The sequence below is a fragment of the Neovison vison genome, chromosome 2 (assembly GCF_020171115.1).
Source record: "Neovison vison isolate M4711 chromosome 2, ASM_NN_V1, whole genome shotgun sequence".
NCBI classification, from domain to species: Eukaryota; Metazoa; Chordata; class Mammalia; order Carnivora; family Mustelidae; genus Neogale; species Neogale vison.
The window spans coordinates 185,641,531-185,668,757 of record NC_058092.1 but is presented as its reverse complement, the minus strand read 5'-3'; the positions used below and the strand labels follow the sequence as shown (position 1 = coordinate 185,668,757).

Genomic DNA, 27,227 nt, shown 5'->3' with positions numbered 1-27,227 from the left:
AGGCCCAGGAGGGCAACTCGTTCAGGCCTCACAGCTGCCAGCGAAGGATCTGAAGTTGGGTCTGTTCTGTCTCTGGCTCCGTGGGCGCTCTCAAACACCCCGCTCTCCAGCCCCTCCCACCGCACAACACGGCTCCCAACAAAGAACTGGCCCGGGAGGGCGCAGGTGGGTGGGCTCCTCCCCCATTCTCCGAGGGGCAGGACTGAAGCCCAGGGGAAGGCTCCTCTGCCAAGGTCAGGGACCCAGGCAGGTGGAGGGGTAGAGCGTGCCTCTCACTCGCTGCCAGGCCCAACGGGAGGGCGGTTCACTGGGGCTGGGAGGGAGGGTGTGGGGCGGACAGAGGCAGGAGGCCCTCTTGGAACTGTTGAGGGGCAAATCTGTTGGGAAGGGAGATAAGGGGGAACATCAAAAGGAGTCCCAGTGTGTGTGGAGAGGAGGCCGGTGGATTAAATTCTCCTCCAGCTGGGAGAGGCGATGAAAAGGCTGATAGCTGGCAGCCGCGGTCCGGAGCCAAGCAGCAGCGTTGCCCTCCCCGCACCAGGCTGGGGCACCAGTGGCTGCCTGCGGGGCTGCGACAGCTCCGCTTTATTTGTTTAGAGGAAGGCGGAAGGACACGGGAGATCACTCCTCGCTCCCCACCGTCCCCACCCCGCGCAGCCAGCCGCCCTGCGCTCCGCTCCCGGTGAATGAAGGCTTGCCACCCCGCGGAGGGCAGCCGGCTGGTCCAGACCTCCTTATCAGCTGCTGCCAGAAGGGGCTGTCCCCCCACCCTCAGCTCCCCTCAGCCCTGCCTCCCCCCCACCTCCCGCTGCTGGACGTGGGCCGTGGCCTTGGGAGGGGTGGCCCAGCAGGCACCGCCTAGAAAGGACACCCTTCCTAGCCTTTCTGCCGCACCCACGGCCAGCGGACCCACGTGCCAGGGGTGACTCGGCTCCATGAAGGGACCCAGCCGCGTTTTCCCCAATTAGTAACTGAGAGCTTTGTATGTGCTGGGCCCCCTGCAGGCTCCCTGACCACTCACAACTCTGGGAGGGCCCAGGGCGGCGGTTCTGTTAAGGACTGCCTGGCTTGGGGACCTTTTCCTCCTTCCAGCCGATGCCGCCTGGCGCAGAGCCCAGCCCTGGGCTTGCAGGGGGGTGACCTGGGCTCTCTTAGGGTCTGCACCTGACTTCTGAGTACAGCTTCCCTTGGTTGTCACCTGCAGGTGCTGGCACATACCCCCTGCAGACGACCTGCTCTCCAAAGGACGATGGTCTGACCCAGCCCCAGACTCTTCCCTGGACCCCATGCCTGCAGATGCCTCCCACACAGCTGTTGCTTGCTTGGATCTCACTGCCCCCTCCTCCCAGGCACTTTGCTACCCATCCACCCCTTGGAGAAGCTCATCTCCCTGCTATGGTCAGGGGAGTAGCTGGTTGGGGACCAGTGATGTGATGTGCAGTGGAGAGTAAGGTTTGGCTGGGGAACAGGCTCTGTCACTCTCTAGCTGTATGGCCTTGGGCAACATATTCCCGTTGCTGGAGAACAAGGCATACCAGCAGGGTTAAGAAACAGACTTGCCTCCTTGCACCATCTTGTTTTGGTGGGTGATAGGAGTTAGGTTTTCTTGCCTAAGACAGGAGGCTCTCTGATAGGAATTTTGTGTGTGTGTGTGTGTTTTTCCCTTATACCCCAGATGCTAGGGGTACCGACCTCCCCAACCCTGTGAGCTAGGATATACCCTGCAAGGGACCTTCATTCCCTTCCACAGAAGAGGAAAGACCAGGGAAGGGCAGCAAGGCCCAAAGTGGCCTTTATGTTGGGAGTGCTGGGCAGTGTTTTGAAATAAGACAGAGAAGAACCAGGGAGATCTGTGGGCTGGCAGGCTGCCCTTAGGTGAGCCAAGAATGGGGCTGGGGTCCTGAGTGCCCAGAGGCACCCCGAGAGCCCCACCCTCACAGAAACTGCATCCAGGACTCAACCTGCCAGGGAAGAGCCCCGTGACCAGTGACTCCGGGGTGTGGGGCCCTAAGCTTCAGTGGTGGCTCAAAGCAACAGCCTCTTGGGGTCGGACCTGACTCCAGATAGAAGCAATTGCCCTCTTCAGCTGTGGGATTTTGCACAAAAGCTCTTATCCCTCTGTGCCTCAATCTTCTATTCTGCAAAATGGACAGAATGAGGGCTACCTGACAGCACTCTTAGCGATAAGCTGCAAGATTCTGGTAAAGTGCCTGGGACCGAGTGAGGGTTCAGTAAATAAGGGCTGTTATCCTTGTTCTGGAAAGGAGTGGGGGAGGGAAGGAGGAAGCCCTAGGGAAGGGCTGATTTCTATTGCTTGGCCAAGAATGAAGGGGGCAGAGAGGGAGGGGCAAAGGCTTAGATAAGTGTGGGGGTGAGTGGATCCCCCCATGCCGGCCAGAGGCTGTAGGTCTCCCTTCGCCCCTGTGCTCTGTTGGTCTCACCCATGCTATCGAGCGGCTGAAAATCAAAGTCCACTGAAGATGGAGCCTTTATCACCCCTCTGTCCAGCTTTTCCCTTAATTAACCCCAATCGGACACGCCAATGTGAGCCTTGGCAGGAGGCGGGCCCCTCGGCACCCCTTTCCGTCGCCACTTCTCCCGCAGCGTCCCCATGCCCAGCACACCAGGCCGCCCGCCGTGAAGGCAGAGTCCAGCGGGCCACCGGAGGAGCCGTGCGGTGGGCACCGCCTCCATCCCCCAACTCTGGCTCAACCCCCACGGATCTTCCAAGTTTCAGAGTCTGGGGTAACTGCCAACGGTACCTCCTGGCAATTGAAACCTTCTGATTCTGTCTCTTCACAGTCCCCCGACCCGGCGCCCTGTTCCTGGACACAGTCCCAACCCAGGGCCCCAGCAAAGGCCACAGTACACGCTTGGTCTCTCAGCCTTGTCTTCCTCTCCTGTGTGCCAGGCTTGTCTGGCCCAGAGTCTCAGCTTCTCCGCCCCGAGAGTGGGCTGCCTCTCAGGCCTGCATCAGCTGAAGGACCCTGCCCTGGTTTCAGGCACCTCGGCTCACCCATCGCCGCCCCCCAGGCTCCTTCGCGGTTTGGGCCCTTGAACAACACAGGCAGGAACCATTTTCCCTGCATGGCCCATTCGTCACTATGTGTGTGGCAAGCCCTTCATTCTCCCTGGGCCTCAGTTTCCAGAACTGCAAACCGGGGTGATTCTCTAAGAGCCCTCAATGTCCGCTGTGCTCTCTCGGATTGCTTTCCACTCCTGCGGCTGCTCCAGGCCTCTCTCCTTGTCCTCCTTGGCTGCTGCCCTCTCTAACCCTCCTTTGTGTTCCTTCATCTTTTCCTCCACTTTTCCCTTGTCCCACTCTTCCCTTCTCTCCCTTTTCTCCTCACTCGTTCTCCTTCTGGTCTCTTTTCCATTTCTCCTTTTCTCCCTCCTCTTCCATCACCCCTCCTGTTTCCCCCTCCCTCCTCCCCCCTCTTCCCCCCCTCTGGCCCTCTCTCTGCCAGCCTCCCCCTCCTCCTCTCCCCAGGTTATCTGCTGAATTCCACACACGCCTGCACAGACGGGATCAATCCAAGGCTGCCTTGCCTTCAGCTTATCTCTGCTCCAAATGATTGATTTTCCCTCTTTAAGAGTAATTTGCTGGTGAATTCCATGTATTGCAAAAACCCCTGTGAAATCTAATTCAATCCGATCGGCAGCTGGCACTTTGGGGAAAGAATACTAGAGAGCTGTCAATTTCATCGCGTGGACGTGTGTATTATTTAGCTCACAGACAGAGCACGAGGCAGGCAGGTGCTTCTCACCTGCACGTGCCACCCTCCCTCCCTCCCTCCGGAGGGATCTTGTCACCGGCCCCGAAGCCAGCCCTGGCTCTTCTGGGAAGTGCATTATAACGTGCACTGGGTACTCGCATTAAGGTAAATGAGGGACAGGTGCTATCAAATTGTTTTCCTGATTTGCAGCCCACTGCCCTCGTGCACTATGGGAATCTCAGCCTTCCAGAGCCCAGCTATCCCTGACCACCTGCCTCTCTCCTGCATTCCAGGCTTGTCCGGCTCAGAGCCTGTTTCTCAACATGTATAAATGGGGAGGTGTGAGGAAAAACCAGGCCACCTCTCAGGCCTGCCCCTGGGTGACCAGCTGTCCCAGTTTGCCCGGGACGTGGGACTTACACATGCTAAAACCCAGGCCGTTGCAGGCAAACCTGGAGAGCTGGTGTCCAATGCCACGAGGCATGTCTGAAAGCCCAGCAGGGTAGGTCTTCCCCTCTGCACGGGTGAGGCGGTTATGCTGTCGGCATGGCAAATAAGGCTCTGAACATCTTACACGTGCTCCCCAAAGGCGGCATTACCTTGGAGGCTCAAGTTCTCTGCCAGTGATGACGGTAACACGGCTGACCAAGGGCTCTTGCTCAGCCCCGGTGACCTCTGTTCTGGGAGGGTCCCATCTTGTCCCCCCACCTATGTCCTCTGAAAATAGCAGAGCTAACTGTAACTACCCCACTCCCCCAAGCTGGAACCAGCCACGCTAGCCTCCATTCCCATGCCTCAGGTAAATAGTCATTTCTGGTGGGATCCGAATCTTTGCGCTGCCCCGGATCTCTAGGCATCAGAGCAATCAGTCTCAGGGTTACTTAGAGAAATGAAGTGGCTTTACGGGGACTGGCCATGAGGCCAAGGTTCACCTTACTAGCGCTTGTGGGCATGGTCAAAGGGCAGGTTTATGTGGAAGGCCCAGGGGATCTCAGGTACCATCTCAGGCCACATGGAAATTCATGGGCACGCAGCAGGGGGCCACGTAGGATTTATGAGGCAGGGGCTCTGAGCTCTTCATTCCAGAATGACTCTTTTCATTCCACCCTGCCCCGCACCCAGGGAGATCTCAAGGATTCCCCCAGGCCATACACCCCTCCTCTGTCCTTCCCTCTCTCCTGCAAGGGACCCTGTTTGAAAGGCACATGCTCCAAGTGGAAAGCTCAACAACGCTTTCCTTGTGGTCCTGCCTGCAACCCGGGCTCACCTCCCAGCACAGGTGGCCACATTCTTAACTTTAAGATCAGAATCTGCCAACTTGGACCTTACCCCCAATACCTGGTGTCAGTTCCTTCCCTCCCTTCCCCCCACTGGGAAACCCACACTGGAGCTCTGGCTGGGGTGGGGGCAAGGGGCCAAAGTGGGGTTCCGTGTTCTTAGAGGTGCAGGAAGGAGAATCCAAAATGCGGGGAGGGGGGGAGGGTGTGCATCCTGGTCTGTCCCAAGCCTGGAATTGTCCCTTGGCTCCCTCTGGGGCCCAGGCTGGGAAGGATTGTGTGGCCTGAGGGGCAGGATGGCTGGCGGAGGAGGCATCCAGCCCTCAAGGGGTCTCAGGAGGAGGAGGAGAGACAGGCTGGTGCAGGGTTGGGAGCTGGCTTTGCACTCAGCAGCTGCCTGGCTCTGTCTATTTACCATGCTAAAGCTATTTCCCTGTTCCCACAGAGAGAGAAATGTGTGGCAAGGCAAAGAAATCTAAATGTCTTATGGAAATCGGGAGGGCACACTGCCTGCTGCTAATCACATCACTTTATATTCTAGTCCACCTCCCCAGGCCTCCGGGTGGCAGGGAGGGACTGGGGGGCGGAGGACAGGGTCCCAGGAGCCCTCGAACTGATTCGCGCTGTGACCTCAGGCCAACTGCCCTCTCTGGGCTGCCTTTCAACATGAGGTATCCCTTTGCCTCAGGAGGCCCGGAGGGCAGAGCTCTAAACAGTGTAGAGGCCAGGCACCTGGGCTTTGGGGATCTGGGAATGATTTTATCTCCCTCCCCATCCTAGCCCCCTGCCAGGGAGGTCAGCCCAGGTTTGCATCCCCTTCCCATGAACAAAAACACACAAATGCCCTAAGGGGGCGGGTGCTGGGCTGGGACAGAGTGCCAGGCTTCAAGCAGATGGGTGAACATGCCTGGGGACAGCCCTGCATGTCACTTAGCAGCCAAGGCAGTGTTCTAGAAGTCAAACCCGGCTGCCCAGACCTGCAAAGAGCCCCTCCTACCTAACCCGTTCCACACCTTGCAAGGCACTCACATGGGGCACACAGCAACTATGGTTGAATGCATGACGGGATACGTGCATGAATGGGCTACGGGTGTGTTTATCTGTGAATGTGTTGGGTGTGAGGAAAAGCCAGGAAACTGACAGAGGCACGAGGAAGGCTGGGAAGGGGGGGCAAGAGAGGATAATCAGACTCAAAGAAAAACAGAGACAGAAATGGAGGGAGTGGGCAAGGGTGGGTAGAAGGCATTCAGATGCGGAACTAAGCTGAGGTGAAGAGAACAGACACCAGGAGGGCCTGGCCACTGTCTAGCCAGCAGACAGCTCCCATTTTCTTTCCGCCTCCTAGACTGCCCTTCTGGGTTTCTGCCATTCCTGTCCCCGGGATTCCAAACCCTAGTGGCATTCCAACTCCACAGACCCTCACAACCAGTCCCTATCCTTCCGGCCATCTGCTATCATCTCCTGTCACTGTCCTTGTTCTCCTGGTGTCCAGATTAATCAACTTAAAGTACAGCTCTGAGGATACCACTCATGCTCAGGAACCATCGGTGGCTCCCACTTGCCTGCTGAATTACGTTCAAACTCCTCTTGGTATTCAAGGTCCTCGTCTACCTTTCTGGCTTTATAGGTGGTGTGTATTAAATGACAGTGGAGAGAAGGATGGTGTTGAGTCCAAAAGCTCACCAGTGGTGCTATTTAAGCTGCTACCTTTCACTTCTTTTTTCTGGGGAGTGTGGGGGAGGAAGAGGTTATCAATAATTTATAATTTTTAAAACTAACCTGCAGTGAAATTGACATTTTGGGGTATTCGATTTTATGAATTTTAACACATGTATAAATTCGTGTTACCCCATCACAACCAGCACGCAGAACAGTTCCACTGTCCCCCAAACTCCCCTTTGCTTACCTTTATAGTCAACCCCTCTTCCACTCCTAACCCTTGGTAACCACTGGTGGGTTCTCTGCCACTATAGTTTCATCTTTTTGAGAATGCCAAAGAATCACACAGAACATAATCTTTGAGACTGGCGGCTCTCACTTCCTATAAAGCCTTTGAGATCACTTGATTCTCACTTCCCCTTAGCCGTCTGCTTATCTAAGCAGTCCTGTCCCTAGAGGACCAGTTAGCATCTGCACAGATGAGCTGAGCTGGAGGGGGCAGTCCTGCATGCCTCTAAGGGGTGAGCCTACCAGTGTGCCAGGGAAGGGCTTTGAATGCAAGGGGCCGAGTGTCAAGCGGATTTAGGCAGCGGCTTAACCCACTGAGCCACCCAGGGGCGCCTGGGTGGCTCAGTGGGTTAAGCCGCTGCCTTCAGCTCAGGTCATGATCTCAGGGTCCTGGGATCGAGTCCCACATCGGGCTCTCTGCTCAGCAGGGGGCCTGCTTCCCTTCCTCTCTGTCTGCCTGCTTCTCTGCCTACCTGTGATCTCTGTCTGTCAAATAAATAAATAAAATCTTTAAAAAAAAAAAAAAAGAAAAAAAAAAACCAACAAAAGAAACCCAACAACCCTGGTTAGCCAGCTCTGTAAACTTTAGCGGATTTGGACATTCCCTAATGAGGGCAATTAAGAGTCATTATGCTGAAAACAGAAAAGTAAACACAGATCCATATGCTAATTGGCAAATATTGCTGCGTGTTAGGGCTGGCTGCCTCCTCCCTCTCCTGAGCCCTGCCCCTAGTCCTGCACAGTGCCTGTCCGCACACCCCCCCAAGCTCCTCCATCACACTCCTGTCCTCTCGTGCTCCCTCTTGGTCCTCCTCCTCCCTGGGAGGCTACTCCTTCTCAGTCGCCTTTGCTGGCTCATCCCCACCTCCCTTAAGGTGAACACCAGGATGCCTAGCCCCCCTCTCCCTACACCCACACCCCTTGCGTCAGTGAGCCCAGCTGGACCTGTGGCTCTAAATACAGCCCAGGTGCTGGTGACACTTATATTTCCATCTCCAGCCTGGCCCCACATGGTGGGCTCTGGAGAGCCAAGTGCTAGGTTTCCGGGATCTAGCCAGCTGCAGTCATGCTGGCGGCTTGAGGTAGGTGTGTGAGGAGGGCTTACCCCAGAGAGACCACCGAGTGCTACAAATGAGGGGCTCCCAACCCACAGCCACTCGTTGTGCATTTATCAGCACACCCCCTCTGCCTTCTCGATGTTTCCATATGGATGACTAACAAGCACGTCCAATGTAATGTGTCGAAAGCTAAACTACAGATTCCACTTCCCTCTCACTAAACATATGGCTTCACCATCTCAGGAAGGAAGGACTCCATGTTTCTAAGTGCTCAGGTCAAACACCTTGTGCAGTCATTGTAACACACACCCCTCGACGCACACACATACACACCCACCCACTCCAGGAAATCCTTGACTTTCCATTCAAAATGGGTCCAGGAGCTGATCTCTTCTCACTCCCCACCAGCACCTCCAATTGCCATCCTTCCCAGCGATGGCCCTGCCCTGGGTAGTCTATTTACCCATCAGCCAGCGCATCCTTTTGTTGGGTCAGGGGGCTCCAGGAGGAGCAATAGAAATGACCGCTGGGCCATAGTCGTCCAGCCTCCTCCCCATCCCTTTCCTTAACCCTTGACTCTCCCGCCAAAAGGATGTATGCCCAGGTCACGTCTCCACAGGTAACTGGATACCTACGCAGGAAACAGAAGTATCAGGACCCCCCACCCCATACCCTCCAATCACCAAATACCCTACGATCACCAAATACCCTACCACATATGGATGTGAGCCCATGCCCTACCTTGGCCCGATAAAAGACCCCTGCCAACTCCCTCCCAGTGCGACTTCCCCCACTCCCCTTTCCTGAGTTGGAGCCGAGGAACCTCACCCGAGGGCGCCCACCTCCTCCTGGGGCGACTTTCCTGGCTCCCCTTCTCCTGAGCCCTGAAACTTCGCCGGAGAGTGCCTTTAATAAATCTTGCCTTGCGCGCACCTTGCCTGGTGTTGTGTTTACCTCGCCTGCGAAACGTTACACCTTTAAAATAATTTTCTTTTAAGATAAAATTCACCATTTTAACACGTTAAAGTGTAAATTCAGTGGTTTTCAGGATATCCACGATGTTGTGCAACTGCCCCTTCTCTACAGTTCTACAACATTCCCATAATTCTAGGAGGCAACATTGTACGCATGAACAATCACATCGCCTTCCCCTCCCTGCAGCCACGAGTCTGCAGATTTGCCTGTTCGGACATTTCATACAGAAGGCACCGTATACTATGTGCCCTTTGTGTTTGGCCTCTTTACCTCGCATAGGTTTTCTAGATTCATCCACGTGGCAGCAGGTGGCCGGGCCGAGTAATATTCCGCTGTGGAGCTACCACACCATATGTGCTCAGCAGTGGATGGACACTTGGGTCGCTTTCAAGGACTGTCCTTCCGTACTTCACTCTGTAAGGCCCTCACTCCCTACTCACTACCCTTAGGTGGCTTCCTGCCTCCCTCGGGCTTTGCATAAGTCCAGCCCTAAAGGTACAGCTGCCTATCTGACCTCCTCCGCTAGTTCCAGGCCTCCCCGATCCTCCCCACTCCTCCTCGTGCCTCCTGCACCATGCGCAGGTGCACTCCTGACCGCAGCCATGTGCCTGCCATGCCTGCCGAGCTCTTCCTCCAAGTGTCCATGAGGCCTACCCCATCTTCATGGGGTCTCTCCTAAATGTCACCTCATCAGAGAGGCCTCTTCCTACCCCTCCGCCTCCCCAGGACTGCCTGAGCCCCCTACCCTGATTTATTTTCCTCCGTGGCTCTGGTTGCTGTCTGCTGTAGATTTACTGGTTTCTTCAATCTTCCGCCCCTGCAATGGACCCGGCCTGAGGGCAGGACTTTGGCCGCTGCCTTCTCTTGTGAACAAACAGCTCCTCGAAGAGCATCAGGAGAGCCGCAGGTACTCAACAAGTATCTGTCGACTACATAAACTAATGAATTAATTCCCACCCCCGCTTGATGCAAGAATCCCTCTAGGACAGCTTTTCCACTCGCCTGCCCCAGGCCTGAGGGTGCCCCTCCCGTGCACTTGGCCGCCTGGTATAGCTCTGGCACTGCTCTGACCAAGGTTTCCTTGGAGGCTAGCTCTGCCCATGTAGAGAAGCAGAGATATCACCTGCTCTCTGACACAGGACCCAGGGCACCTGTCAAGAACCAAGAGGAGGAAAACCTGCACCTTTTAACCAGGGATAAGGACATCTGACAACCTTGATTTTGAGAATTTATTCTCACTCTCAATTCCTTTTCAGATCAGATGGGTAACAGATTCTGCAGAAACTCAGGCAAGCAGCGCTGGGTTCTGGCTCTGGGAAGGAGGCTCCATGCCCCCCTCAGTGGCTCACCCTCACCTCTGCTGCTCAGCGGGGCTCTGCCATCCCTGATGCTTGTTAATTAGGATGTTTCTCTGCCTGTGGGAATAATGATGGGGTGAGACATGCAGGGACCACTCCCAGCTGGGCTATGTTTACCCCTACTCTTTGAGATGGGGGATAAACAAAAAATGCCATCTGTAGCTGTCAGGGGTGTGATGGGGGTGGCAAATGGGGTAGGAGGGGGACCATAGGAGGAAGAAATCACGTCCTAGGGTGAGACCGGGCTCCCGGGGGCCCATAGTAAAAGGGGCACCGTAGTGGGGATGAAGCAGCTAGGCGGTCACAGAGAGGAAGAGGATGTAGGAAGTGTGTTAATTCTGCTTCTGATCCCCGTGGGGGTGTTTGGGAAGACCAGGCTCTCCAGTTAGGAAGTGTGACTCCTAAGGACAAAGTGACTTCTGCTACTTCCCATCCCAAACAGCAGTGGGATGGGGTAAGGGTCAGCTGCCAGGGAGATGGCTGAAGCGGTACAATCCCCACGCCCAAGATGAAAGCCCTCATCTAGCCGCAGGAGGGGACTTGGCCCAGCTGGGGAGCAGGCACGAGGGAGGGGAGAGGGTGAGGAATGGGGCTGCCTGCTTCACACCCCCGCCAGGGCTACTGGGCCTGGTGTAAATAGCACACTAATTAGATTTACGGCTGAGACTAAATTAGGAGGTGTCAGAATCAAGCCGAGGACACCCTCTGGTCCTCAGGGAGGCTGGAGCTTAGCATGCTGGGAGGAATCACACCACGGGATGCAGCCACGCACAGAAAAATCCTAATAATCACCATCGTCATAATAAGAGCCTCAGTGAAGGCAACCGGGGAGAAATTAATAGGAAAAAGAGCAGACGGGGCTGCCCTGCTCCCCCTGGTTTCCTTTCCTTCCAGAATGGCTTTGCTTTGAAGTCAACAGATATTTTCCTGGAGAACCTAAATCTTGGGGGGAAGAACCTCAGAAAAGTGAGCTGAAACTGGGAAACAACAGAGGTCTTGCAAACAGACCCCTGCCCGCTGCCAGGCAAGCAAAGGTGCAGAGCGATGCTCACCCAGGCCCCGCAGAGTCCAGGCGCCGGCTGTGTAGACACGGCTGTGGGTGGATGCTCACCAGGCTATGCAGCCAGATCATTAGAGAACATTTTAGAAACCAGAGCACCCAGGCCCCTTGGCTTGGGGCATGGGGACTGGGAGAAGGGCAGTGCTGACCTCCACTTCTGAATGTGCCTCATCTTGGTTGCTCCCTGGGCCAGAGCTCTCACTCCCTGATTGCTCCCAGTTTTGCGTCACTGATGAACTCGTGAGCTGGGTGGGAGGCACAGGATGTTGGAGGCATTCTATCTACTTCCCTTACACCGCCCAGGGGATTCAGTGGGAGGTGGGTGATTTCCAGCCAGATCCCACTTATCTCCCTAATAGAGGGGCAACAAGAGTCTGGAGAGCTGGATAATCATCCATCCACAGAAAGGGCAAAAACTCACGTGGGCTCTCCTGGATGCTGGTAGCCTGCCCCTCCCCCTCTTCCCCATCTTTTCACTTCTTCTAGAGTTTGGTTTCTAGTTCAAATTGCTTCGGAAAATAGGAAAATGGAGATCCATGCTCTGGGCCCCCTCAGCAGGCAGGGAGAGTTTAGGCGACTGGGATCACTCCCTGGGGTAATAGGGACGTATATTGCCTGTGTTGCTACTGGTGGACGGATAGAGGGGGCCCAGTCAACAGTGGCCTGGTGCATCCAGAGCTGGAAAACGGACCCTCCGCTGAATGTGGGACCCAGAGCTTCCCTGCTCCCAGCTGACTCCAAACGGATGTGTGGCTCAGGACGCCAACTCTGCCAGCCGGCAGAATGTCAGCCTGGTAGCAAAAGCCCAAGGAGGGAGCTGGGCTAAAGAGTGGCCATTCAGGAACAGGGAATTAAGGAGGGTTTGTTCATCTTTCGTGCCAAGGACCCCTCTGACAGTCTGGTGAAACCCACGGACCCCCTTTCTGGAATAACATTTTTAATTGGGAAAAAACAAAATACACGGGACCACAAAGTCAAAGTATGTTGAAATAGTTACCAGGTGTGTTAAAAGGGTGTTAAAGAAGAATTCGGTGCCTCTTCATGCGTTAAACAGTAAGATTTACCAGGGGGTTAACATCGGCTGTAATTTCGAAGTAGTGATAACTGTAAATGGTAGGTTGAGATCCCAAGACACCCGAAATGTGGTATGAGAATATCTGAGGTTTCTCTTGGGTCAAAGCCCCAGGTACTACTCATACCCCTGTTTGTTTCTATTTTCATAATTAAAGGGAGGGTTAATGGTCAGTTGCAGGTTACTGAAAATAAAGATGCAGATTTTTCTCTATCCAGAGTCATGGATGCCTTGGGGAGGCAGAGGGCCCCCACTTCTGGGGCTGAAAGGAAGCCTGGCCAAGGTCCCTGGGGCCCACAGCCATCACCGTGCAGGGCTGCGTAGGAGGAGGGGCCGGAGAAACCACACACTAGACAGACTGACAAATAAGAATAAACGGGAAAATAAATTTAAATAAATACAAGGTTGCAGGCTGGGCTCCCCGACAGGCCTGGAACACACATGGAATGGAGAATGAGGGTGATGGATAGAAACAAGGCCCGGATTAGCAGGAGAACAACTGCCTCTTCTCACTGCTTAGCCCCCTCCCCTCTCAACCCTCCAAGTAAACCCAGTATCCTGGAATATGGCTTTTTCTCCCTGTCATTTGCTTTCTTTTATTTATTTATTTGGTGATGTTTTCTCCTTGGGGAGGTGGGTAATTCTCTCTGGTTTTTTTTTCCTGTGCCCCTCAAACAAATGAATCGTGTCATCTCCTGCCTGAAATAGGAATTAGCTCCTGCCAGATGTGTCCCCGTTCACCTTGCCTTACCACCCCCCTCGCCCTGCCCACAGCCATGCTGGAGGTGGGAGACCGACCTGCTTGGGTGGGACCAAACCTTTGCAAATGGGGAGACCCGGCTGCAAATGCAGAGCTCCCCAGGGCAAGCAAGAAGCATAGGATTGAGAATTCAAGGCCAAGCTCTGTGACCCACTGGCTGTGTGACCTTGGGGAAGCCCCTTAACCTCTCTGAGCCTTGATTGCCTCCTCTCTGAAGAAACACAATAATACACCTATCTCTCAGGGCTGGGATAATAAAACCATTTAACACTTAAAGAAGGTTTTTTATGGGCCAGGCATGGTTTCAAACATACATATTAACTCACTGAATCCTTGTAACAGTGTGGTGAGGTCAGTCCTATTGTTTTCCTCATTTTGCAGATAGGAAAACTGAGCCAGAGAGGATAAATGAAGTCTCCTAAGGTTACACAGATCAAAAGCTTCACAGCAGGGTTTGAACCCTGGCGGCTTGGCTTCAAAGTGCTCAATTTTTTCTCCATTCTGGCTGCTTCCCTCTTCCTAACAGGTGAAATGCTCCAGGGAACACCAAATAAATAAGCACACGGGCAGACTGGGAGAGGACGGCGGTGGATGAGGCCCATGGTGGTGCCAGATCCTTCTGCCCATACTGGGAAGCAGAGGCAGCCAGAGCAAGTTCAGGGAAGGGAGGAGGATTCCCCCCGCCGAGGGCAGGAGAGAAGGCGGAAGCTCAGGTGGCCCCCTCTTCCCACTCAGGTCCTTTTGGACCCAAAGGTTGGTGGAGTCTTCACTGAGATGGATCTGCCCAACCGGTGGCTTTTCTGAGGGGCACCCCGAGGCACAGAGTGGGGACGTGGCTTGCTTGGAATCGCTCTGTGAGGCAGGAGCAGAATGGGGGTGGGCCTTGGCTTTGGGGTTTTCTCTACCACCTCTCCTGGGCACTTGGGGTAGGTCTGGTAGCAGAAGGCTAGGGTTAGGGTTCAGAGTCCTGGGCCATTCTGACTTGGGAGAGCCTCTGTCACAAAGACTAAAGGTGCCCACTCCCTGTCCTCCTGGGCAGAGCTCTGAAGGCGGTCTCCATTGGATTTTCTGGGTTTCATAATAAGGGTCCTGGGGTTGTCCAACTTCTCGCCACCCCGAGAGGAAAATGGCAAACTGTAAGAGAGCCTTTCCAATGCCGGAAAGCACCTGCTGGCTGGAACAGGTGGCTAAAGGGAGGGGGGGGGAGGGGCCTCCTGTGCGGCTTTGCTACATTTCCCCGCTTCCTGACAGCCCCATTTTCAACACAGCAATCAGGGGCCTCCTTAAAAAAGGTGACTCAGAGCACGTCACCCCCACCCCCCGGCTCCCCACTGAGGTCACGGTAACAGAAAAAACACCTTTTGCAGGCTGCAGGGCCTGGCCAGGCTCCTGCTGATGGTGCTACCTTGCCTCCTCCAGTTCTCTCCAGCTTCCCGCCCCCCTGCCCCACAACGCCTTCTTCGACCCATCTCTTTTCTGCTCCTTGAAAATGCCCAGCTGGTTCCCTTTCGACCTCTGGCCTTGCAGGGAGCACCTGCTGCCAGAATGTTCTCCCTCAGCAGCTCCGTGTGGCTGCCTCTCCTATACCTCTCCACCTCAGCTCCAAGGGCACCTGTTCCGGAAGGCCATCTGGAACCTCTGAGTCAAAACCGGCCCCCCCATGGCACCCCATCACTCATCCCGTGAGTCGGCTCCTTGACACTCATTTCCACCCGCAGCGCCATTGGTACCTGTTCCTCCAGCTTCCCCGCTGGGATGAAACGGAAGCCCTTAGAGGACAGGGACCACAGCTTCAGCACTGACCCCTCCCTTCAGCACGAATTGGTGGGCACACAGTAGGTGTGCAAGAGTGTTCGTTGAGTGAATGCATACGTCACTCCCCAGCTGTGTGAATTTCCATAGAAGACCTCAGAAAGGCCCCGGGGCCAGCAAATTGATGGAGTCAGAAGGCCATTCTCAAATGATTGCAACTCCCAGAAATAACCAGAACCGGGCAGTAGAGGCTACTGAAGGGCATACTGGCACCCTACTCCCCACACCCCTGCAAAAGGACAGCAGGAGATATGTTCTGGGAAGCTGTGGGGGCAGAAATGAGGCAGAAATGAAGCGGATCAAAGGCTCCCAACTCCTGAGAAGAAAGGTGTTTCCTGAGAAGAAAGGGTGAGGGATGTTGTCAATTTGCAGCTTTCGAGTCCGCTGGGAGAGGATGCGCACAACGCTAAACAGCGCTTAAAAAGAAAGCCCTTTGCTGGAATTTGTAAAGCAGCCAGAGGCTCGGTTGATCTCTACTCACTGCAACAGCCGTTGCAGAGCACAGAGCAGATGCAGAGCACAGAGAATCTAGAAGGGGAAGAGTGGATTTTAGGACAACTGAACAGAAACTTCCAACCTAATAACGCCACGCCACGCAGATGGGAAAACGGGACAGACTAGCTCAGCTGCGAACAGGACTGCGTGGGGAGGGCTGCAGGCTTGATCAAGAGAGGAAAAGCTGACCGAACTGGAGAAAACACAAAGAACATCCTGCGGCCAAGGGCGTGGGTAAGGGTATGGTAGGGATCCAAGTGGGTGAGAGTGTGGCTCATTTGCCCTGGCTTTCCAAAACACGGAGGAAGAGACAAGAGAACACCCAGCAGCCAGGAGCTGGGGAATGAGGCTGCCACAGCCTTTCATTTGAAACTCAGATGAGTGCCACGCCAAGGTTGACTCCTGGGGCCTTTGCCTTGAGATTTTTTTTTTTTTTTTTTTGTGATTTGCATTACAACCATCTATTTGCATCTCAACTGTCATGAGGGCCAAGGGGGTTGGTGATGGTTTCAGCCCCTGCTATCCCTTCCTTCCTGGGCTTCTGTGAGTTTTCTGTAGCAGAGGAAAGGAGAAGAAATTACTCAGCAGGACTTGACAATGAAGATGGAGTCCTTGGGAGACAGAAAGGGCTTCTTTCAAGTACCATTGCTGTCTTGAATTTCCTGCAGAGGCTGAGATTCGGCAAGAAATGGGGCAGAATCTTCCATCTGGAGGGGTGGGGATGCCAGCGTTGACTAGTCTTAGTGAATTAGATTAGCAACCTTCTTGGGAATGATGGCCACAAAGTGCTAACTGAGAGGTTAAACTGCTTCCTCTTTCCCTTTCTGTTTTCCATCAGCACCCTCTGCTGCCTCATTGTGGACTTAGGAGGTCACCTTCTAACTCAAACTCAGGGGGAATTGAGCTTTTAGCCCAGGGGCACTGAGAATGGAGTTTGGACAAAGCCCTGAGCTACCTTATGGTTACTTTTATCATTAAATCACTCTTTAATTCAACCAGCACGCATTTTGCAGTGCCTCCCAAAGGCCCGGCAGAGGTTGAGGCTCTGGGTCACACTGGTGTGCAAAAGCAGGCCTGCCCCTGCCCACGAATTCTTCAGTTTAATTGGGGAGAGAGGTATGATTGAGATTATCACACTGATATCTGCAAAAGCACGTAATGATGAGTGCAAGGGAGAATTGATGAGGGAAACAGAGGCAGAAGAAAAATTATTAAATTTCCTTACCTACGGACAAGCCCTTAAAACAGGTAGAGTGACTCTCCCCTAGGGACTCAACTACCCCAACCTTAATGCTTTGCTAAGGGCAAAGGACAATCCTAGCCTGACTGACCCCCTACCCCCAACCAGGATCCTATAAGTCTACTCTAACAATTCCTTTGGAAACTTTATCTCTAAACTTCCAAGATAGTGTCGACAATCATTCCCAAGCATATGGCCCAGTGATACACATCAAAAGGGTCTCACAAAAAGGTTTTATTACTGGTAGTGAATAACCTTTTCCCCAGACAATAGCTAGCCCCTCAAGGTCCTAGAAACCTTGCTTCCAAAATTCCTTAGAGACTTATATCATCCCTAATCCCCTCCCCAATTTATACATATATAATAGACCACTCCTCACATCCCCGGGGCAGCAGCTCTTCCTGCCCACGGGTCCTGTCCCCGTGCATTAATAAACCACCATTTTGCATCAAAGATGTCTCAAGAATTCTTTCTTGGTCATGGGCTCCAGACCTCCCCCATGTTCTAGAACTTTATCAGAATCACATGCTCTCCAGACGACGACGAAGTGATTTTACCTTTCCTCATGCTCCTTTCCCTCCTCCAAGTATGCTCGATGAATGCATTTTTCCACGACATCTAGCAAATCCAGCCACCTTCACCCCAGATACAAATCCCAACCCATGTATCCTCCCCTCAGAAAGAGAACTGGAAGAAAAAACAAATTTTTAAAATTTCCTTTTACTAAAGATGCCTGATTTCTCTTTGAGGTTCCTTGATTTTTCCCAGATTCTGGATGTTGGCAACATGGCTGAACTACTCCGTGCCGGGAATCTGGGGCCTGACCCTTAGCATCCGAGACTGGGCCTTGGGGGCATTTATCCCAGCCACATCTGGATCCCTCCAGAATTCTGGAAAGTAAAGATGGGAGACATAAACAAAACAAAACAAAACAAAACTCCCAGGACAATTTAGAAAGCAATTTATTCCTCCTTGTTTTTCAGGAATTGCCCCAGGACTAAGCTGGGATGGTTTGAGGGCAGTTCTATGGGGAGGCTGGACTGTGACTCAGAGGACCTTAAGGTGGGGAGTCTGAGCTTCTGGGCTGTCTTTCTTCATCAGTCATTCTCTCTCTGCACCTCACTGTGCCCCGGAGAAGTGGGGCCCCCCAGGGGGGAGGGCGGCCCTTTACTGAGACACTGGCCAACTCCCTGCGGCAAGCAGCGACAGGATCCCTGGTAGCGTGGGTACCCCATTCATAACGGGCATGCTGAGGCCTGTGTCTGGGTGGGGAGCAGTCACTAGAGGCAGGCTGGACCCAGACAACCCTCAGTCTCCCTGCAGATGCTTAGACAGGCCTTCCAGCAAAGCAGGACTGAGCTAAACCCCGAAGTGGTCAAGGTGACCCTGAATGCCCCAACCAGTGGTGGTGAGAAGCCCTGGGGTTGCTGGCCCCACTGGCAGGGATGCCCCCTGGAACATCTGGTTAACATCTCGGGGGGTGCCAGGTATTGTGCTCAGTTCTCCAGAATAAAGGTCTGATCTCCTTCTCTATCCCTTGTCAGCCAGCCAAATATGTAGCTGCCTCCCCGTCTCCCCCAGCCTCCTAACAATGAGGTAGGGCCACGTCCCTAGTTCTGGGCAGCTCTGGGCAGCTCAGGATGAAGCTTAGAAGGACCGGAGATTGCGCCCCTAGCTGTCCCCTCCCTCCTGCCATGACCAATGTGACTGCAGAGCTGTACCCGAGAGACTACAGAGTGGGGTCTCCCTGCCCACCTGTGCTGGATGAGAGTAATAAATCTCTGAGAGAGAAAGAAACCTCTGTCTCAGGGTTAATTTGTGACTGCAATAGAAACGGGTACATTTTCACACAGATGAGAGAGATGACGCTTAGCGAGGGTCAACGACTCACGGAAGGTCGCAGAGCTAGTGAATTACAAGACTGGATTGAACACAGGCCCCGGCTGATTCCGGAGCTTAGGCATGAACCACTACACAAGCTGCCTCCCCTCCGGTTTGCCTCCAAAATCGAGCCCCAGTTCTTTGGTTTGGCATTCAAGGCTCAAGGTCTGTGTCCCAGCCCACCCTCGCAGGAGCCCACTACATAAACCCTGCATCAATCACAAGGTACGGCCTGCTCCCTCCTCTTCTTTGCAGGCTCCTCTCTCTGGGCCTCTCAGTGGGCCACTGCCCAGCTCTCCAGCTCTCCTGGCTGCCTGTCACCATCCGATTTGTGTCCCAAGGCTCAGCCCTGGTCCCCCTTTCACCGTAGAGCTTTTGCTGATCCTCTATCTCCCATATCCCCCCTTCTCAGCTGAGGTCTGGAGCCCTCTCTGCCCACTGTCACTGGCCGCACACAGGGACCAGTGTCTCTGTTCCCTTGGACATTCGTCATAGCCTGAAACCAGAGATGGCATTTGTCCTGAGGCTCTCACTCACACAGCATTGTCTAAAGGGGGTGCAGCGCTCCAGGCGGATAAAAGATGACCCACCGGGGTATGAGAAAGTACTGGAGCTTATTTATACCTGTTGATCGCCACCTTTTAAACTTTCTGTATTTCTGCAGGTTTTAAAAAGTATCTACATACTTGTGTAGGACACACCTGGTCCCAGGGTCTCCACTCCCACAATAGATCAAATCCAGCTCCTTGTAAACAGTAGGTACTTGGTATATACTCAAGTTATCTCAGACAGGCAGGGATGGGATGCCTTAGCAGGGGGTGGGGGCACGTGGCTGGTGCACGGGCGCGGGCGCACGCACACACACACGCACACAGTGGCACTGACCTGTCCTCATGGACCTGCGTCCCTGTGGGGGTAGGGGCTGGCTGGGGAGGACCTGGACGGTGGGCCGTTAAGAGAAGCTGACAGGAGACGGCTGACTGGGAGGAAGGGCTCCTTGGCAGGTGTGCTGGCAGTTCGCTGAGCGAGCAGCCGGAGTAGAGAGGGGCAGGAGGAGCAAGTGGGAAACCAGGCCTGGAGCAAGGCCAGTGTGGGAGTCCCGCATTGTGAGGAGTAATTGCCGAGAAGCCCCTCAGGCTGGAAAACCTAATGGAATTCCTGAGCAGAGTGGGGCCCCCAAACTGCAGTAATAAATAGAAGTGCTATTAAGGATCCTGGCTGCTGACAGGCAGGGGAGAGAGCGGGCACGGGAGGGGCGGGCAGGGAGGAAGGCTGAGAGAGTCTCCCTGGCCGCAGGGAACCCATCCCATCCAGGCCTGGTAGAGGCACCTTCTGGAGCTGTCCCTCACTTGTGGCCCATGTCCCTTCCTCTTCTTCTTCTTCTTCTTTTTTTTTTTTTTTTTAAGATTTTGTTTATTTATCTGACAGACAGAGATCACAAGTAGGCAGAGAGACAGGCAGAGAGAGAGGAGGAAGCAGGCTCCCCAATGAGCAGAGAGTCCCACACCAGGGCTTGATCCCAGGACCCTGGGATCACGACCTGAGCTGGAAGCAGAGGCTTTAACCCACTGAGCCACCCAGGTGCCCCTAGGTCCCTTCCTCTTGAGACTGGCCTCAGCTAGGCAGGACCCTGTAGGGGGCTGCAGGTGTCTCGGACCCCAGAGTCTCCTAGTGGCCCGGGATCCCCTTGAAAGCACTTAACACTACTCACATGGAAAAGGAGGAGTCATTAACTACACCAAAAGGAGAGATAAGACTTTTTTCCAAGGTTCTATTTATACCACAACCCCCAACTTTTAAAATATCTATTTTTGGGGTGTGTGTTTTATAATGTACATACTAGATCAATAGGCTGAGTATATATTTCTAAATAAATTCCTATAAATCACTAAATGAAGAACTACCCACCAGGAGTATGTGCTCTGAGAGCTTTTGCAGGGGTGGAGGGGGTAGGCTGGGGATTAGGGACTGCTGATTTTTGCAGGAGAGGAGAGGAGGGGCAGCAAGGTTTGTTTCTATTTTATAGATGCGGACTTGGAAGCCTAGCGATAACTTGCATTTTTCCCAGGGTTGGACGGCCCAGGAAGGGTGGGGGCCTGGACAGGCCACGTGTTCCTGCTACTCACCTCGTCCTTGTCCACCACCTGGATGAAGAGGGGTAGGGCAAAGCCCACCTGGGCCAGCTCGGGGATAGCCACGCTGTATTCGGAGCTGTTGAACTCGGGGGCATTGTCATTGATGTCAATAACCAGGATGTTGAAGGTTGTGGTGACTGTGGCATCAGATGGGGTGCGGTCGTCATTCAGCTCCGTGCCCTGCGGGAATAGGACAGACACCCCAGAGATGAAGGCAGCTCTCATCACAATATCATCATTTACCAAGGATTTCTCAAGGCTAGCTCCTGTGCTTTGTGTGAATGACCCCAACTCCTTACCGCCATCCCGGAAAGAAGATTCTATCGTTAGCGTCCCCATTTTACCTTTGAGGAAACTGAGGCTCAGAGAGGTTAAGTAACTTGCGTAAGGGCACACAGTCAGAGTAGGTGTCAACTTTAGGCGGTAGGATTCCAGAACCCAGGGGACAAGGTGGCATGGTGATGCTAAGACAGATTTGGGGGTTCGTCAAGGGGCAAAGCGGGACTTCAGTTTGGCAGATGATAAAACCGAGGTCAGGAATTTTTAGGCTAGCAGGTAATCAAGACTACATTTGGCATCTGCTATGGCCCCAACACTCTGCTAAGTGCCATGAGGGTCTGAGTCGGACTCAGGGAAACATGGGTCAGACTCAAATCCTTGGGTGCCCGGTCTCTGCACCAGAGCCCCCCTGGCCCCGGATACCCATTCCCAGTTCCCACTCAAACTTATGAACCCAAATCTCTGGGTGGGAAGCCCAGGACTAGCTATCTTTTTCCAGTTCCCCAGGAGATGAGGATTCACAGCAAGTCTGGGAGCGCATCTTCACGTTTTATATAAAGATGGAAGAACTTGGGGGTCCTGCGGTGAGCTAGAGGTGGCCCTGGGGCCAGGGCACAGTTCTCTCCCACTGGAACCGTGCGCCACCACAGGAAGTAAGCCGACAGGAGGGGAGGCAGAGAGGGGCCCCTGGCTTGGTGGAGGCAGGGAGAGGAAGAGGCAGTGTTAGTTCCCCTCCCCTCGCTGGCCCACGCGTGCACACTGGGTGTGGACAGAGGAGCTAGGTGGCCATGGAGGGCTCATCAACCTGTTACTGCTGCAGCCTTTCCAAGGTCAAGGATCACAATCAAGGGTCAGGCTGGGCTCCTCCATTCTCAGGATGGAAGGACTTAATTCTCCAAGCTCCTCTCCTCAGGCCTTGTGCCCTCCCTAGCATCGGTCAATGGGTGGGGCTGGGGAGGACCTCTGTGGACCAGGCAGAGTCCATACCCTAAATGGGTTTCCCAGGCAATGGCTCGGCAAATCAGAGATTTTCACTGAAACTGGCCATCGGCGGCAGGGTGTTTAGGGGCAGGAGGGCTGTGGCTCTACTACACCCCTGGGGTAAGGATCCCAGTGGTTTCCACCTCTCCCCACTCTGCTGCTGCTTCCTAACCAGTGATGAGCCCCAGGGAAGCTGTCAGAATCAGAAACAGAACATACCCCAGAAATGGGGTCAAAGTAAGAATTTGAGGTGGTGACCACAGAGAACTTGGAATCGTGGGTAACAGTAAGGAGCATGATGAGTACCTCCTAGGTGTTCCCTGGTTCCTCAAATGGGGATAAAAGTCCTAACTTTTTATTGTTGATAATTGTTGATAATTGTTTTATTGTTGATAATTGTTGATTGTTGATAATGGCTGTGAGGTGCCCAGCCCCAGCATCCCTTCCTGACAGGGGCCCTGGGCATGAGCCCAGGGAATCATGCAGTGTGAAAGGCGGGGGGCTTTCACGGGGGCACTTCTGGAGGCTGGTACCCCATGTGGGCACCACACCCCATGGGACGCAGCTGCGCGCCACATAGTTCTCACCTTCACGGTCAGGATGAAGCCGTGGCTATACAGGGGGTTCTCCCGATCCAGAAGGCCATTCAAGGTCAGTGCTCCGCTGATGTAGTCCAGGGCAAAGATGCTGTTGGTGTTCCCTGGAAGAGAGTAACATTCCAGGTATGCCTGGGGCCCAGGGCAGGTGGGCACTGGCTGTAGTCAGGGCTCTTCTCTGCGTGTTAAGGACGAATCAGTAACTTAATATGGGTGCTGGCCCAAGGAGTAGTGGGAAGTTTTCTGGAAGACGCAGCCCAGACAGCAGACTGCACTGAGTGAGGACGTTTTGCTCTTTGGTCTTCTTCCTTCTCTTGGAAGAAGTCTTGGTTTGGTGCTAGCATGCTACGCGCCTCACTAACACTTCCTTGTTTTCCTTTGTAATAGAGAGCAGGCTTCAGGCACAGAGGCTTCCAGGGGCAGTGGTACTCAGCTAGGACTCAGTAACTGCTACAGTCTGAATGTTTGCTTCCCCCCAGAATTCATACGGTAATATCCAAAGCCATACAATGGTATTAGTAAGTGGGACCTTTGGTGGGGGAGTGAGGGGGGGCTCGGTCACAGAGGTGGAAGCTTCATGGATGGGATTAGTATCTTACAAAAAGACCCCAAGTGATCCCATGCCCCTTCGGCCATGAGAGGACATAGTGAGGGATCACCATCTACGAACCAGGAAGAAGGCCCTTACTGACTGTGCTGACACTTGTGATCTTGAAGTTCTCACCCTTCAGAATTGTTAAGAAATAAATTTCTGTTGTTTAGAAGTGACACAGTCCCTGGTGTTCTGTTATAGTAGCCCAAATGGACTAAAACAGAAACCTAGTTTGGTTTCCTTTGTGCTTATTTTTATGGTCATTTTCTATTCTATTCTATTCTAATTTTTTTAAAAAGATTTTACTTATTTATTTGACAGACAGAGATCACAAGTAGGCAGAGAGAGAAGGGGAAGCAGGCTTCCCGCTGAGCAGAGAGCTTGATGTGGCGCTCGATCCCAGGACCCTGAGATCATGACCTGAACCAAAGGCAGAGACCCAACCCACTGAGCCACCCAGGCACCCCTCTTTTCGAATTTTCTATCTAGCCATTATACAAGTTCCTTTTACAACACATATAAGTTAAAGACCTAATTCAACCTTAAGAATGAGCATTTAAGTACATATTAAAACCTGAAGTATATATTTAAAGTACTGGCAAAAATCCCACACAAGCAACACCAGCTCAGATGGAGGTCTCTGTCCCCATCCACGCCCCACCCCCAATCTCCCCTACCAACTTCACTTTATGCTGCTTCTGCCTACGGGGGTCCCATGTCCCCATGGCAGCTTCCCCAGCTTCCCTAAATCACCATGTTCATTCCTGTCTCTTCTTCTCTCTGTGTCCACCTTCCTCTCTTGGCCTCCCTTCCCATCCTCCCCCAGACAGCCATCCTTCCTCCTCCTCCTCCTCCTCCAGGAAGGCGGCCTGACTTCTCTGGCTGACCCTCCATGCTCACAGGCAGTAGTCACTATTCTATTTGCTCTCCCATTGCTCCCTGTGTGTTCACGGGAACTTCCTGGCCAGCCCGAAGTTGGGGGGCCTTTTCTAACTGTCCCTCAAGTAAACTGGCCTGTGCTGGGCAACCACTGGCCAGCAATTTCCTGAAGGATCGCTACTCCCAGTGCACCTGGGCCCCGTGCTCAACCTTGTGCCCTTCCCACCAGGCTGGGAATTCACCCTGACGAATCCTAATTCCACTCTTCTCTCCAATAGGAGAGGCTGGCTCATTCACATACTCACACACTGCCATTCATTCACAGGATCCTCAATCTCCAGGGCAGCCATCCTTTGGGCAGGCCCCATGCATGGTGCGGTGGGGGATGTGGGTGTTGGTCTGTCAGGAATCCTGGTAGGTGGGCTTCGATGTGCATGAGAATCATCATCTCTCAGTTCACAGCAGGGAGAGACTGTTCAACACGTGGGAAGGCTCAAAGAAGGAAAGCTTCTCAGAGGAGGTGGCATTAATTCCCTAGACCACAGTGTAGAGGCTGTGTGACCTGGGACAACTCGCCTAACCCCTCTGGGTCTTGGTCTCCCCATTTATAAAATGGGGATAATAATGGCTCTACCTCATAAGGTCATGAGAATTAAATAAGTGTGAAATATATATCTGTATATACACACATGCATACACGCATAGGGTCAGATCATTTCCTGGCACAAAGTAAATGCTCACTAAGTATTGCTTGAGCTGGGCCCTGGATGATGGGCAGAATTGGGGAAGGAGCAGATGGACACTAATTCCACAGGTGGGAAGTGACTGATAACCTGGCACACAGGTGGGAGCTACTCTACCTTCCTGCAAGCCCTGGGCCCCGGCTCTAAAGGGATCTGTGCACTGTTAGGGGCTCGAACCATCTCTTGGATCAATGGAGGAAAGCGCAGGGCAGAGACAATTCTGTCTTCTAACTTTAGACTTTGGGATATAAGCTGTTCTAGGCGAATTGTCTGCTGGCCAGCAAGGCATCAGCCTCTACCCAGTCGGTAGCTAGAGGCTGCCCTCCCCTGTCCTTCTAGCCCACTGCAGGGGTGGGGTGAGGCAGGAAAGAGACAGCTGATGCCTGCAGAGTCTGTTTGGGTCTCACGTCACTCTTGGACGGTGGGCTTTGGGGACTCAGATGTGGGGGGGTGCTGGCCAGGGAGTGGACACCACTCCGCCTCCCCCTTGCCCGAAGTTTCCTTCCATGGCCGTAGAGAGACCTGGACTCCTTCCTGCTGTGTGGGTGGAGTGGGGAAGACAGGGCTGCAAGGAGGCACAGATGTGCATGAAGGTAAGGGGGTGACTTTTTCTTCAGCCAGGAATTCAACTGCTGGCGAAGCCGGAGGATGGAGGCTTTCATCTGTGTCTCGTTAGCTAATCCATCCAACAATGACTGAGCTCCTATGATAAGCCAGAGACACATTCTGGCAGGGGTGCAGCCTTCAACCGGATATTCACATCACAGGGTGACCAGGGTTGAGGTGGGGTGAAGCATGGACACTGCAGGGTCCTTTGGGGTCTGGGTCCTCTGAGCCCCTAAATGCTGAGCTGAAGGGCTGCCCTGAGGCAACCTCTCCGAGCCTCCTGCCACCCATCACTCCCTACACCAGCGTGGGCCCCACCTCCCCAGCCCCCAGGGCTAGCTAGCATCCCATCATTCTGAATTTCCATATAAATTTATTCTTCCCAATAAAGGAAACTATCAAATGTTTAACTAAATGTGATTCAATTTTTATCTTTGCAAGATTTTTCCTATAAATCATTCACAAACCAGAAGCCCCTTATTGAATGATGTGCTTTGGGTTTTGGCTTGAAAAATGGGGTTATCAACCCCGGCACACTCAGCTGGGTCCCCCCATTCAGGGCCTTTGCTCTGATGATGGCCTTGCTGCCCATCCCCAACCTGAAGTCTGTCTCCAGCACATAAGTTACCCTTTCCCCTGACCCAGGCATTTTTATCTGACAAACATGCAGGCAAATACCCTCCAACTGGTACATATTCAAACTCAGGGACTCTCCTCCCACACGCGCGCGTGCGTACACAGACACACAGACACACAGACACACCCTCTTCCCCGTATCTACCGGAATGGCGTTCACCTCTCAGCCTCCTGCCAAGTTCGAATCACCAACTCCCAGGACCAACAGCCAGAAAGGCTTGTCTCCCAAGGGAGCCAAGAGGACCACCTGAGTGAGCCACTGGCTCTGATGGTCTCCTGTCACCACGACAGTAGCAGGACTCCTGGGATGCTGGTTAGGCACGGGCTGGAGGCCAGCCCTGAGCCCCAAGCAGGGAAGGCCAAGAGCAGGACTCTTTCAAAGACGGATGGACTGATCATTCGTTTGAGTTGGTACTGAGCACCTCCTGGGTGCAAGGAGCTAGAGAATCAGTATAGAAAAGCAGGCAAGGTTCATGCCTTTGGACTCACAGGGAAGATCAACCTCAGGGATACGATCATGCTATTGAACACATAAGTAGTACTTGCTGAGCTAAATCCCCCGAAGGAAAGCCACGTGGCCTCGAGAGGTGGGTAAGATTATGCCCTCGGGAGGGCGACTGTTCCAGGTCAAGTAGCTCTGCTTGACTTTGGCTAGGCAAGCTTGGTCAGGTTACTTAATGTATCTGGAGGATCTCAATTTTCTAGCCTGTATATTGGGGTAATGATAGTCCCCGCCACAGAGCGTCCTGGTGAGGATGGAAGGACCGAATACAGCACCTGGCTCGCAGGGAGGCCTCCACACAGGTCGGCCACCTGTGCTGCACCAAGATCATACCACCGTGGACCGCTGGCTCCACACCCACCCCCACCCCACGAGCCGGTGACTGAGCCAACCCTGTCCTCTTGCCAGGAGGGCCTCACAACCAAAAACCCATGTGTACGAGTTGGCAGCCCCAAGGCCAAGGCTGACGACCACAGGGCATCTCACCAGGGCTGCAGCCTCGGGGTGGGTCACCATTTCCCTGCCCCTCTCTCTTAGCTCCCCTCCCACCATCCTCCCTTCCCCAGGGGGCTGCAGGCTTGGCAGCCACACAGACCAGCTTCTCCGCTACCCTGGAAGCCGATACCA

General features: G+C 53.7%; 1 protein-coding gene across 4 annotated transcripts in view; it reads right to left on the bottom strand.

Moving 5' to 3' along the window:
* Positions 1-27,227, bottom strand: part of CDH23 (cadherin related 23) — a 355,087-nt gene that overhangs the window by 161,426 nt on the left and 166,434 nt on the right. For all 4 annotated transcript variants that reach the window (XM_044239712.1, XM_044239715.1, XM_044239714.1 and 1 more), the window contains exons 9-10: positions 22,634-22,746; positions 20,778-20,966 (exon numbers count right to left, since the gene is read on the bottom strand). In XM_044239712.1, coding sequence (XP_044095647.1) covers positions 20,778-20,966; positions 22,634-22,746 — 302 coding nt within the window. The remainder of the gene's footprint in view (positions 1-20,777; positions 20,967-22,633; positions 22,747-27,227) is intronic.